The sequence below is a fragment of the Ipomoea nil genome, unplaced genomic scaffold (genome assembly GCF_001879475.1).
Source record: "Ipomoea nil cultivar Tokyo-kokei standard unplaced genomic scaffold, Asagao_1.1 scaffold1262, whole genome shotgun sequence".
Classification (NCBI taxonomy): Eukaryota; Viridiplantae; Streptophyta; class Magnoliopsida; order Solanales; family Convolvulaceae; genus Ipomoea; species Ipomoea nil.
The window spans coordinates 215683-228846 of NW_017617690.1; the positions used below are offsets into that span (position 1 = coordinate 215683).

Sequence of the window (13164 nt, forward strand, 5' to 3'; positions counted from 1 at the left end):
ATACATGGGAATTGAAAGGGAATAAGTAGTATAAAGTCAAAAATGTCCATTATTATTGTTAGACATTAATTTTAGGTTAAAAAAGGAAGGGGTAATTTTGACTCATCACTATCTTTTTTTCCCAGGAATTAAAATACCAGGGGGGGACATGGGATTTTAATTCCATGAAAATTGGGAAATTGCAATTCCATGGAATTGCAATTCCCTCCAACCAAACTACGGAATTTAATGGCCTTTGGAATTAGGTGGGAATTAAGTAGGAAGGGAATTTAAAATCCATCCAACCAAACGCCCTGTAAAATACCCGGGGGGGACATGGGATTTTAATTCCATGAAAATGGGGGAATTGCAATTCCTTTCAACCAAACAAGGGAATTTTGTGGCATTTGGAATTAGGTGGGAATTAAGTGGGAAGGGAATTTAAAATCCCTTCAACCAAACGCCCTGTAAAAGTTTATTTTGGGGTAGCGTTTCAAAATAAGCTAGTAGTTCCCTAACGTTTTTTTTTTTTTCATATTTGTCCTTATTATTTTAAAGAAATGACATCTTTTACATTTTCCAATTAAAACTCTTTTCTCTTCTCCTTTATCCGCAACATTCACCGCAAATAATAATAATAATAATAATAATATTATTATTATTATTATTATTATTATTATTATTATTATTATTATTATATTGTTGTTGTTATTATTATTATTATTATTATTATTATTATATTATTATTATTATATTGTTATTATTATTACTATTATATTATTATTATTATTATTATTATTATTATTATTATTATTATTATTATTATTAAATGAAGAAGATTCGTAACAATATTGCTACTTCATTATGAGATGCTAGATCATGATTATGCTAATAGTTTTATTCAAAATGTTAATTTTTTAAATACAAAATGTTAAATTTTAATATGTAAACAAACTAATATAAATTTTATGAAGATGTTCTTTTTTGTCTTTTTACATTTATCAACTTATCAAAAAATTAATTTTACCAAACACTTTTAAGCATAACAGCTCTTCAGTTTTCAGATCCTAGCTGATAGCTAACTTTTAAGCCTTCAGCTCCTTTTCAGCTAGGTTTGTCAAATATAGCCTTGGTCATAAAATATTATGCCACATGTCAATTAAAAAATTCTTATATGGCCAACTTTCAAATGCTACCAGTGATCTCTCGTTAAGTCATGTATTTTTTGCTCGAATAACTTGAAGACCGTCAATCATCATTTTTTTTTTCTTTCTTTCAAGATCTATTTTTAAAAGAGAAATGATGTAAACTCTATGGAGAGTCACGTGTTATAATTTTATTGATAATTTGCAAGCATGTGTTGTATTGCTTCTTTCAAAATGGGGTATGAGATTCTATACAATAGTGGTTAGGCATCCCAAGAAGCATGAATACTACTCTCCTATGTTCCATTAAATGGATCAAGAAGGAGTAGATGAGCACACACATATATATATGTACACAACAAAGCTGTGAATATGGCTTTGGCATGTAGTATACAATAATGTATTTTATTTTGAAATCAAGGAACTAACTCTTTGCTATTTATCCACCTATCTTTTCTCTTCTTGACTCACAACTTTCTTTCATTTTTACGGTTGTGAGCTTTAGGCTTGATGTTTAGTTATAATGTAGTTGCATGCATACCTCTTGCCCGAGTATGTCCCGTGTACATCTTGAATTTTGATATATATGTTTGGATACTCCAAAAAAAATATAATAATAAAAAAGATTACTTTTTCTTGACGAGTCTCGTCAAGATCTTCATCATTTTTTTTTTGGCTAATTTAACTACTTTTATTTGGATGCGTTTTATATACGAGCAATTCGGTTTGTTTCTTCTTTCCCATATATACAAAAATAGCTATTAACTAACGTTATTTGGTTGTATTTTATATATATGAGCAATTCGGTTTGTTTCTTCTTTAGTTCTTTCCCCATATATACAAAAATATAAAATCTTACATGGCTATATTATAAAGTGTATAATTGAAAATATGAAAAAAAAAAAATAAAATCCTAAACTCTATTATAGAGTAGTATCTGTTCAAACATACCTTCTTATTGAAACACAAAGAGTACATTGTAGTATCTGTTCAAACATACTTTCTCAACCTAGAGTCAAATTCGATCTTATGATCTATAGGAGATGTCATTATATATTATCTGAACACAAGATGCTTGGCTGCATAGTATCATATACCATTCTAGGGTGTATGACAGAATTCAAAACCCCATTAATTGCGGTTAGAATTTTTTGTATAAAAAATAGAAAAAGTCGAAATGAGAGATGGGGACATAACATTTAGGTATAGATTGGAATATGCAATAATTGCACATGCATCGGACATTAATTTTCTTGGATGCAATCTTTCCTTTACGCAACGCAACTTTGCATTTATAAATAGAAAAAAAAGTGGAGACATGTGAGGTTTGGAGTTAGATCGTGTTTCTATGTTTCTGTGTTCTTTCCTCGTTGTGCTGTTTCACTGACACATTCCTGGCTGGCATCAGGCATATCGGGCCCCACTCCTCCGCGTTGGCCCCACCACCGACGCCGTTTCCTTCGCTCTTAAAAAAATTATTTCCCGCCAGTAAAACATTGCCAATTATATATGTTTGTATGTAAAGATAGAAACAAAAAGGTTAATGGTCCGCACTTTTAACTAACACGTGAAATTTGTAACCATTATTTAAAATTATATATGAAATAAGATATTATTATTATTGATACGTAATAACTCATAAATTATATTCGATAGATAAATCGTATTAAAAAATTATATACAATAAATTTAATTGAAAGGGTGTCAGATAACACATAAGATAAATTTACTATTTGACTCTTTTTAGTATCTATAATATATATATACTTTCTCAACCTATAAAAAACAAACACTTATAATCCCCCAGCATATTGGAGTGACATGGATCCAAGACAATCAATAACTCGTTTTTGTTATTTGTAAATTTCATTCACTTCAACAATCTATTGTGTATTAATCATTTTTATTTCGATTAAAGTAAAGTATTGTACACAAAAAGAATACTAATTTTCTTTAAATACTCATGATTATTATTATTGTAAATCAAACACGCTTAATCGCATAATTCTTTGACTATATGATTATTGTATCTTATTTAAACTCAATTGGTGATAAGTATGTGAACATTAACCATTTAATCACATTCCTAAGATATAACGTCACGTTTCAAATTGAACAGGACTGAAAACTCGACCAATTCGACAGATACCCAACAGAATCAATGCCCTAGCTACCACTAAAGTTCAATCTTTTGATCGCCTAATTAAAATAGTAATAGAGACTGATCACACTATCTGAAAGTGAGGTTTGAGTAAACTTGCCTTAAACCAGCCCCCATAAATGGTGGATCAAACCACAAATTTGAAAGCTTGAACAGTTTTTACTCTGTTAAGGCTGTAATACCTAAACACCGCAAATCTCTCCTTCTCTTTGGCGGCTACTATGGCGTCAAAATCACTCTGACCCACCCTGTTTCTGCACTTGTCGTCCCCATACGCCCATTTTAAATTCTCCATTACAAGGAACCTTTGTCTACCACAGTACAATCTCTCTCTCTCTCTCTCTCTCTCTCTCTCTCTCTCTCTCTCTCTCGTGATATACCCTTTCGGGCATTGCAGCGTTTCTTCCCATTGTGGATAATCCCCAGGAGGAGAGCATAGTTTCTCCCACTCCAAATGTCGCCGCCAAATGCAGTGGTTTCGTTACTTGCGGCGGCATTGCTCTTCCTTGCTGCCCAAGCAGAGGACCCTTACAGATTCTTCACATGGACTGTTACCTATGGCACCATTTACCCTCTTGGTGTTCCCCAACAGGTTGCTTGAATTGCTTCTCCACTTCCCCCTTCTTGTCTTGTTGTTTTCCGAGTAAAAATGGGGTCTTTATTGGATCTGCTTTTGCTGTTTTTGCCCACAAAAGACGAAATTTAGCAATCCTGTGTTTGCCAGTTTTGATGTTAGAAAGTGATGGCTTTTCTTTCTTGTTAGGGTATTCTGATCAATGGGCAGTTCCCAGGTCCGGATATCTTCAGTGTCACCAATGACAATCTCATCATCAGTGTGTTCAACAACCTAGATGAGCCTTTTCTTATTTCTTGGTAAGTCCTAATGTATCTATTCATGATTTATGGGTTGATTAATAGTATTGAATGGAACAATGCTCTCCTTGCCATAGATCTATTGTGTGTGGGTGGGTGGTGGGGTGGAGTGGGGTGGGGGTGGGGGTGTGAGAACATAGCTTCTAGATTTTCTTGCCCACAAAAGGGCATGATAGTGGAGAGATAAATCAGGGTGACTCAACAGCTCGTTAGGTATGAAAACCAATGTCTGGAGCCCACCAGATTGGGTGTAACTTGTCCAAAGTCTATCACTTAGGACCAACTGGGCCACCACGACCCAATCTTGTGTACTTGTCTCTACCACCCAGTAACCAACTGAGCTGCCCGTGTGGGTAGCTTCCAGATTTTCTTGCCCGAAAAAGGACAGGATAGTGGAGGGATAAATCAGGTGACTGAATAGCCCATTAAGGCCATTAGGTAGGAAGACCAATGTTTGGAGCCCACCAAATTGGACGTAACTTGTCCAAAGTCTATCACTTTGGAACCAACTGAGCCGCCACAACTCGATCTTGTGTACTTGTCTATAATCTACCACCCAGTAACCAATTGAGCTGCTCGTGTGGACAATTTCCAGATTTTCTTTGAATCTGTATGGATGCATAGGTGCTTGATAATTGATATGATGTATTGAAAAGTACAGGAATGGAGTCCAGAATAGAAGGAATTCCTATGAAGATGGAGTGTATGGAACCACATGCCCAATTCCTCCTGGGAAAAACTTCACTTACATTCTGCAAATGAAAGATCAAATTGGAAGCTTTTACTACTTCCCATCTCTGGCCTTCCACAAAGCGGCTGGTGGGTTTGGAGGCATTAGGATTCTCAGCAGGCCCCGAATCCCAGTCCCTTTCGACGATCCTGCTGGTGACTGGACTCTGCTCATCGGAGATTGGTACAAGGCTAATCACACGGTATTTTACCTAATCTCTGCATTTACACTGCATTTCTTTATCCAAGTTTATTGAGTAGTTTGAATCAAATACGAAGCCTTATCAATTGCAAGACTGTGAGCTTTTCTATATGCTTTGCCCCCCAATTCTTAACGGGATCAGTTGAAATGATTGATTAGGCTCTTACGACTCAATGTTTATACAGACCTTGAAAGCCCTTCTTGACAGTGGCCACATGTTGCCATTTCCTGATGGAATCCTTATCAATGGTCGTGGCGCTAATGGTGCTTCTTTCGCTGTTGAACAAGGTGAGATATATAGCAAGACGGGTTAGGAATATTTCTAGTCCATAAGAAAAACCACTTGGTGTTGTTGTAACAGAAGTTAACGTTAAACAGGAAAAACATATCGGCTAAGAATATCCAATGTTGGGTTGGAAAATTCTCTCAATTTTCGGATCCAAGGTCACACGATGAAACTCGTGGAAGTAGAGGGAACACACACCGTGCAAACTACTTTCTCCTCGCTTGATGTTCATGTTGGTCAATCCTACTCCGTCCTCGTTACTGCTGATCAGCCTCCCCGAGACTACTACATCACAGTCTCGAGCCGTTTCACCCAAACAATCCTTACTACCACCGCAATTCTTCACTACACCAACTCTAATCTCCAAGTCTCTGGCCCCCCTCCCGGTGGACCTACCATTGAGATCGACTGGTCACTAAACCAGGCTCGTTCCATTAGGTACGTTTATCGTTTAATGTTTTGTATCAATCGTTAAACGGGATGATGTTGTCTTACTAGAACGTGTTTTAAATTTGCCCGTCAGGTCTAATCTTACAGCAAGTGGACCAAGACCGAACCCCCAAGGTTCATACCATTATGGTATGATAAACACCACCCGGACCATTAGGCTTGCAAACTCGGCTGGTCTGTTGCATAACTATCAGAGATATGCTGTCAATAGCGTGTCCTTCGTGCCAGCTGATACTCCGCTCAAGATTGCTGACTACTTCAAGATTCCAGGAGTCTTTCGCGTGGGAAGCATATCGGATAATCCCACTGGCGGTGGTCTTTACCAAGATACATCCGTCTTGGGCACCGACTATAGGGCGTTCATTGAAATCGTGTTTCAGAACGACGAGGACATTCTGCAAAGTTGGCACATTGATGGGTACCAGTTTTGGGTAGTTGGGTAAGCTTAAAGGAACAAATTTATTCATTGCTTCATACCAATTGAGTCATGGTTGATCATACATCTTGCATTTCTTCTTCTTTTTGGACTAATTTCCTTAATGTTTCTACTTAATCTGGTGTCAAATTGCAGAATGGATGGAGGGCAATGGTCACCAGCCAGTAGAAATGAGTACAATCTTCGCGATGCAGTTGCACGTTCTACAGCCCAGGTAAGATCAAATTAAAGTTGCTTGGGGGCAACCCCAACCAAGTTGGTCGAGCGAGCTGTCGAAACCTGCCAAAATATGAGCCTAAGGGAAGTCTGCCCGGCCCGGCCGGGGGTCTTGGCGGGGCCCGCCAATTTTTAAGAGTTTTAAATTTAAAAAAAAAAATTAAAAAGTAATAATAACTAATAAATAATCAAATACATAATGTGTTAATCCATAAGTTAATAACAAATCATTTATACAATGTATTAATTTTTTAAAACTTATATATATATATATATATATATATATATATATATATATATATATATATATATATATATATATATATATATATATATATATACCCGCCAAAGCCCGCGTGTTAGGCGGGGGCGTGCTAAAAAGCCCGCCAAAATACAGGTCCAAAATATCAAAGCCCGCATTGCCCTTTTTGCAGGGTGGGACGGGCTAAGCCTGTTTTGACGGCTCTCGAGTTGTTGAATCAAAAGGTTATAAATTCGACTCCCAGTGGGAACAACCTAGTGCCATTTCTGGTTTAAGCTAATTAGCTATGGGCAATCTAGGTCCTTGTAGTCCTTTACTGGCTAGGATCACAAGACGGGGTTTAAAGCTGCTACTACGAGGCTGCCAGGTTGTATGCCCAACTATACAAATCTCTTATTGTTTGCAAATTTGCAGGTGTATCCAAGATCATGGACTGCCATCTACATGGCTCTTGACAACGTCGGTATGTGGAACGTTAGATCCGAGTTTTGGGCACGACAATACCTCGGGCAACAGTTCTACTTGAGGGTTTACACGACCTCAACCTCGCTTAGGGATGAATACCCCATCCCGAAGAACGCCCTCCTTTGTGGCAGGGCAGCCGGGCGCCGCACAAGGCCCCTCTAAGCTTGAACTTCATTCTTCTCCTTCTGCTGCTGCTGCTAGGAAAAGTTTGCCTAGCTTAGGTTACTTGAGAGTGTAGAGTTTTACACATAGTTTAGGTAAAAGAGAAGTGTTTTACTTCTTGTTGTTATGCATTTGTTGCAGTCACAAATAGGATCTCATCTATTAATGACCTTATCTCAAGGTCACATTCTTTCAGTTTCCACTCAAAACAATTTCATTGGGTTCTTCATAACTTCAGTTTCTGGTTCTGTATTGCAACAATATAAATATATTGTTCACATTACTGATGTTTTTGTTTGAAGAGTTCTTCCTTTGTTTGAGTAGTGTTTGTTGGTAATGGGTCGGTCCAGACCAAGATCTTTTAATCTTTTGGGTTATGGTTCGGATCATATCAAGATTTTTATTGTTTGGGTTACTCTAACCCGACCCATAATGTAACTGAACTAGCTTAATCCAATTTAAATAATAACCAAAGATGACGATAACGGGTCAACTTGCTAATTGACACCACTTAGAGGGAGAGAGAATTATGTATGAGATAAGAATTCAAATAATATCTTCTGAGTAAAAATCTCTAATCAAAATGAATCATTTTTCGTTTAAACCAAAATGAATAGTTTTCATTGATTTCATTCCAGATCTAATTCCCTATTCCCTAACCTTCTTCTCCGCAAAAACACATTCAGATTTTCACTATTCCCCTGCTGCAACAGCCTTGTCAATTTCTCCCTCATGTTCACGAAGTAGCTTCCACTGATCCAGGGTTAATGAAATGCCTTTTTTGCCAGGCATTTGCTTTCCATCTTCCACATAGAACTCGCGGATATCAACCACGACCTTCCCCTTACAGTTCCTCACAGCCACTCTACGGTTCTTCGAAATCTCACAGACGAGGATACCGTCGGATTCATCGGAATCGTCGGTCTTTGAAGTCTTCTTGGGACCGTCGCTGCCTTCAGAGGCAAAGCCGTCGTCTTCCTTCAGATTTCCGAAGCTTTTAGACATTTTCTTTCTCTAGTTTCTGGTAGGGAGGGACTCGCAATTTCGCTGTTGTCCGCCCAGAGAAACCACCAAGAGTTGAATAAAAGTGATAATTGAGACGGAGAGTTGGAGAATGGAGAAACGGCAGAAATCGCAGAAGGGAGAAATTAGGATTTAGGGCTGGGCGGCTGCGCTTTTTAGTTTCAATATTTGGGCGGGTTTATAAAACTCGAGCCCGCCATGTCTTTTTGGCAGGACGAGACGGGCTAAGCCCGTTTCGACGGTTCTTTCAAAGACAAGAAATCTATAGTAAAATTAACTCAATTATAAAAGTCATTTTCTGAGTTTCTTATCGGACTATATATTAAATTCTTATATGCCAATGATGATTGAGCGGCTTACATTTTGTATTTTAAGAACACTATTCTACTTCATTTTGTATGTCTAGTTACTACCAAACACAAAAAATGATTGTGAGAGCATCCATAATAGTGGAGTTTTTGTAAGTGTGATTAAGAAAGATAATAGGGGTGGCAAAATAAAAAATAGAAAAAAAAATGATTTTAAAAACAAAAAATAATAAAATATAGAAATTCAGGTACACCTGACGCGTCCAATGGGTATGTGCGCCCAACGCGCCCAACCTCCATCTTTTGTTTTCACCTTGTCATTTCAAATTACTGTTCCAATATCCCAAGCTTGCAGATGATTCCAATTTGTCAGATTTTTTAATGTCATAATCCCCAAAAAACCACTGATATCGATGCTCTGAGTCTAATTACTATTATTAAACATGTGCGCGTAACTAATAGCATTTTAAAAAGGTTTATTGGTGAAAAAAAAAATTCAAATTTTATAGTACGGAGTACTTCATAACAATTATATCAAAACTGTTAAAATAAAAACAGAATGGACAGAAAAGATAGAAAAGGGGAATATCCTATTCATTTTGTTTTTATTTTAACACGTTATCAGTAACTATTGTAATAGTCAATTTGTATAGATTATATATATGATGTATAAGGATATAATGAGATGAATGAATAAGATATTCCCCTTTTCTCTCTTTTCTCTCCATTCAGCTTTTATTTTAATACAAACATTAAAATTTTGATAATTTAATAGCAAATATTTGTATTAGATAAAATTTTATTTTTTGTCCCCTAACTGTTATACATAAATCACATTTAGTTTTTGACTATTAAAATTTTTTAATTTGGTGCATGACTATTGATACTGCTAATTCTACGCAAGCAATATAAAATAAACCCGAGACCAATTAAAGCAAGTAAAAGACTTTATTGAACACGGTAAAGGCCCTAAGTACAATCTACTTGGTTGCCCTGAGTACCGACTGACTGCGGTCGGGATTCTCTAGTAACAACCTATCGATCGTCCAAAACTCCCCTACACTGTAGCTACCGTGGGTATTTATAGCCGCTGCGCCGGGGACAAGGATCCGGCCGCTCCTCAAACGACCGCTATCTGAGCAGACGATTTGACCCGGCCGCTCCTCAAACGACCGCTGCCCTACCCTGTCCAGCCCCCCACTGTCGGACGCACTTAAGTATAAGGGCGTGTGACAGTGTAATTAGCGGTCGGGCGAACTCAGGGCGTGGTCTCCTACCTTTAGGTGGGCCGTTTAGGACGGGATATTCCCGACCTTGGGCCCAAACTGTAGTTCCCGACTTGCATGCCTTGGAACTTTTTTTCGACTTGGGCTTGCTTCAATTGTTGTTTGGCCGTCACGATCGGGGGTTCCCGGATGCCGGCCTGAACTGTGATTCCCGGCCTTTGGGCCTTCGAATATTTCTTCAAGCACTGTTTGGCCGCCTCGATCGGGGGATTCCCGAGTGTGGGCCTAAACACTTCACGAGGGCCCGCTGCTTGGGGTGTTCCCGAGCATGGGACCTGTGGCACTCCCTTCCTATTTAGCCCCCACTGTGCGCGCCGGGGCGCGAGTGAGTGCAGTACCGGAGAGGAGCGAGCGGATCGGGGAATATGCCGTGGCGTCGATCTCCCCGATCGGCGATATGACCGGTCGATCGCCTCGCCCGGTCAAGGGTCAGTCGGCTATTAGAGCCGCAGAATTGAGGCTATTAGAGCCCGAGGGCACACCCCTATCGGTGGAGACCGAGGGAGAGGAGTGACGACTTATTAGATTCGGATTGTATATCTATTTTAATAATACTAATAATTACTAGACATTATTATTTATTTTTCTAATTTCTTGTTGCGCCACATTTTTTATCCAATTATATTCCAAATAATTGAATTGCCTTCTTGAATTAACAGAGTGTTTGGTTGGGAGGAAGGAATTAGGGAGGAAAGAAATTGTAATTCGGTTTGTGCGGTGTTTTACCGCTTTTTTAGCGATGTCTTTCCCCAATCGGCAACCCGTCGTATCCACTCCCTTGTGCTGACGATTCTTGCGCCTGCGGGAGTGGGGGCTGCGCTGGCCCGAGTAGCGCGTTCGTCGGTCAGAACGGTCGAAACACGTTCTTTTCGCCCGATTGCTTTTTAGTTGCGCCCGAGCAGCGTTTGCGCCTGAGTAAGTTCAATCTCTCGGTCGTAAGTAAGTCCGACCCCGTAGTTGGTTAGATGGATCTCTAGATCCCAGTCGTGCCCGGCAATCCGGTCAATGACCCGGTTGGGCTCGACCTGTCGCAAGTTGCGTTGCAAGTCCGACCACTGGGTCGGGCGCTCCCTTTCGGTCCACTAGACTGTGTTTAGCGTTGTACTCTTTTTCCCTTGGCTAAAGTTTTTCCCACTGGGTTTTTTGATTAGCCTAAGGTTTTTTAACGAGGCAACCGGCATATGTCACGGACCGTGTAACCCGTTTTTCCAGCCCGAACCCTTCCTCGCTAACTCGTCGTCAGAGCACGGGCTGTGGGGGCTTTATGGTAAGTTATGTACCCCGGGTCCGTGTATAGTCGGGTCGGGTCGAGCGGTTCGGGTCTTGACCTACGGGATGGGGTCAAAGGTGACGGGTCAAACCCGCCACCTCGGTGGCCCTATAAAAAGGGCTTCTAGCCCTCTAAGGAAAGGGGGAGGCTAATTCTAGGCTATCTCTCGACCCTCTCTCTCTAAGCTCTTTCTCTCTTCCCTCTCTCTATATTTTACGCAGAAGAGCAGATGAATAAAAAGGGAATTTGAGCTATTTTCTTGTGTTCTTCCTCTTGTTCATACATATATTTTATGTATTTAGTACATACAACCGATATCCGGGAGAATTAGTACTATCAACTATGTAATTTGTATCACATTTGATCCTGTCATCTAATTTTTCAGCCAACTATTGTTGGAAGTGCTCCTTCCGAAATGAGAACTACATTTGCTTCTTCCGGAATGGGCACTTCTGGAGGAGCCTGCCGTCCAATTTTATAGCCAACTATTGTCGGAAGTGCTCTTTCTGGAAGGAGCACTGCATTTGCTTCTTCCGGAATGAGCATTTCTGGCAATAGTTGCCCGAGAAATTTGACATGACCAACATGTAATACAAATTACATAGTCATGCACCTAATTATAAAATTTTAATAGTCAAGTACCAAATGTGATTCATGTATAATAGTCAAAGGACTAAAAGTGAAATTAATTCTTTGTATTATCACTTATCAAATCTAGTTATATTATTTGACCATTAGCCAACTACCCGACCATGGTCCATGCAATAATGATTGCATGTAATGTGATGGCATTCTGATTACCATTTTAAATGGGTGGTCATAGATTCGAACCTCGTTGGTGGAAACTTAAATTCTTAGAGACTGAAATATTTAAAAAAGTATAAAACATATACTACCTTGTAAAAAAAAAAAAAAAAAGAAAAAAACCTTTAATCCTTTGAGATTTTAGGTGGGTGTAATATTTGAACTTGATTTTATATATGTGAAATAATTTGTGGATTTAATTTGTATTTTTCCTATATAAAGTATAGACTTTTATTATACATTATGTTTATGAAAGTAATGTTGAAGTGTAAACTTTTTTTATAAATATTTTGCATGTCAATATATAGTTAACTTAGAAAAGTATAATAAAATATTCTAATTAGATATAACTGTCAATATAAAAAAATTGGCATTTAATTATCTAAATTTTAAAATATAAATTAAATATTATGGCGTAATCGTATATAATTATTACAAGTAAAAATAAAATAAAATAAAATAAAATAAAAAACCTTCGTACCAATTAGCTTTAAAAAAAAAAATCAATAAACCTAGCTGTTTGGAAAAATAACTTCAAGCCCACCGGTACCAGGGTGCATGTAGGTGGCTACCACGACCAATGGGAGCCGCCAGTACTGATTGAAATGTAACGTGGATGCAGCGATTTTTGGCGACGGCGTGGGCTTCGGGGCGGCAGTTCGCCATTATGATGGTCGGTTAGTGGATGCCAAGAGTGGCCGGCTTGCTAGCGATTGTGATCCCTTTTGATGGCGGAAGCTTTGGCGGTCAAAGAAATACTAACTTGGCTAAGAGGACTTGGTCGTGATTGTTTGATTATTGAAACAGATTATTTGAACTTCTATAATGCTTTTAATTCATGCATTTTAGATTTTTCGTACCTAGGTTTAATTATTAAGCAATGCATGTTAATTGTTAAAGACATCATGAACAGTGTTATTCGCCATGTCAAGAGATCAGCGAATCAAGTGGCTCATATATTAGCACGAACAACTGATTCATCATCTGACTTGAAATCATGGTCTCTTATCTCATCTATTTGTATTTCTGCTCTTTTTAATATTAATGATATTTCGTTTGCTTTAAAAAATAAACACTAAATAAACTTTACTCGACAAGCACGTGATT

At 38.4% G+C, this 13164-nt stretch overlaps 2 protein-coding genes across 3 annotated transcripts; one reads left to right on the forward strand and one right to left on the reverse strand.

Moving 5' to 3' along the window:
* The first annotated feature begins 3465 nt into the window (after nt 1–3465).
* LOC109184556 (L-ascorbate oxidase homolog) lies at nt 3466–7667 on the forward strand. Of its 2 annotated transcripts, none has more exons than XM_019334577.1 (8): nt 3466–3877; nt 4049–4158; nt 4820–5090; nt 5275–5377; nt 5468–5813; nt 5899–6264; nt 6397–6527; nt 6950–7131. In XM_019334577.1, the coding sequence occupies exons 1-7, from the start codon at nt 3740–3742 to the stop codon at nt 6488–6490; spliced, it is 1428 nt and encodes a 475-aa protein (XP_019190122.1). In that variant the 5' UTR covers nt 3466–3739; the 3' UTR covers nt 6491–6527; nt 6950–7131. The 2 variants fall into 2 exon arrangements, with proteins under 2 accessions (XP_019190122.1, XP_019190121.1); XM_019334576.1 differs by lacking the exon at nt 6950–7131 and adding an exon at nt 7154–7667 and having other exon boundaries at nt 3607–3877; nt 6397–6475.
* A 230-nt stretch (nt 7668–7897) lies between these two features.
* Nucleotides 7898–8553, reverse strand: LOC109184557 (RNA polymerase II transcriptional coactivator KIWI-like). Its single transcript, XM_019334578.1, has one exon. It carries the CDS (start codon nt 8369–8371, stop codon nt 8060–8062), a length of 312 nt encoding a protein of 103 aa, XP_019190123.1. The 5' UTR covers nt 8372–8553; the 3' UTR covers nt 7898–8059.
* Nucleotides 8554–13164: the final 4611 nt, after the last annotated feature.

Bases quoted from the DNA above. Each gene is read 5' to 3' on its own strand.
- LOC109184556 (XM_019334576.1), top strand. From the start codon at position 3,740: ATGTCGCCGCCAAATGCAGTGGTTTCGTTACTTGCGGCGGCATTGCTC. The intron at 5,814-5,898 runs GTACGTTTATCG...TTTGCCCGTCAG, and splicing joins AACCAGGCTCGTTCCATTAG to GTCTAATCTTACAGCAAGTG. The intron at 6,476-7,153 runs GTAAGATCAAAT...GCAAATTTGCAG, and splicing joins TTGCACGTTCTACAGCCCAG to GTGTATCCAAGATCATGGAC.
- LOC109184557 (XM_019334578.1), bottom strand. From the start codon at position 8,371: ATGTCTAAAAGCTTCGGAAATCTGAAGGAAGACGACGGCTTTGCCTCT.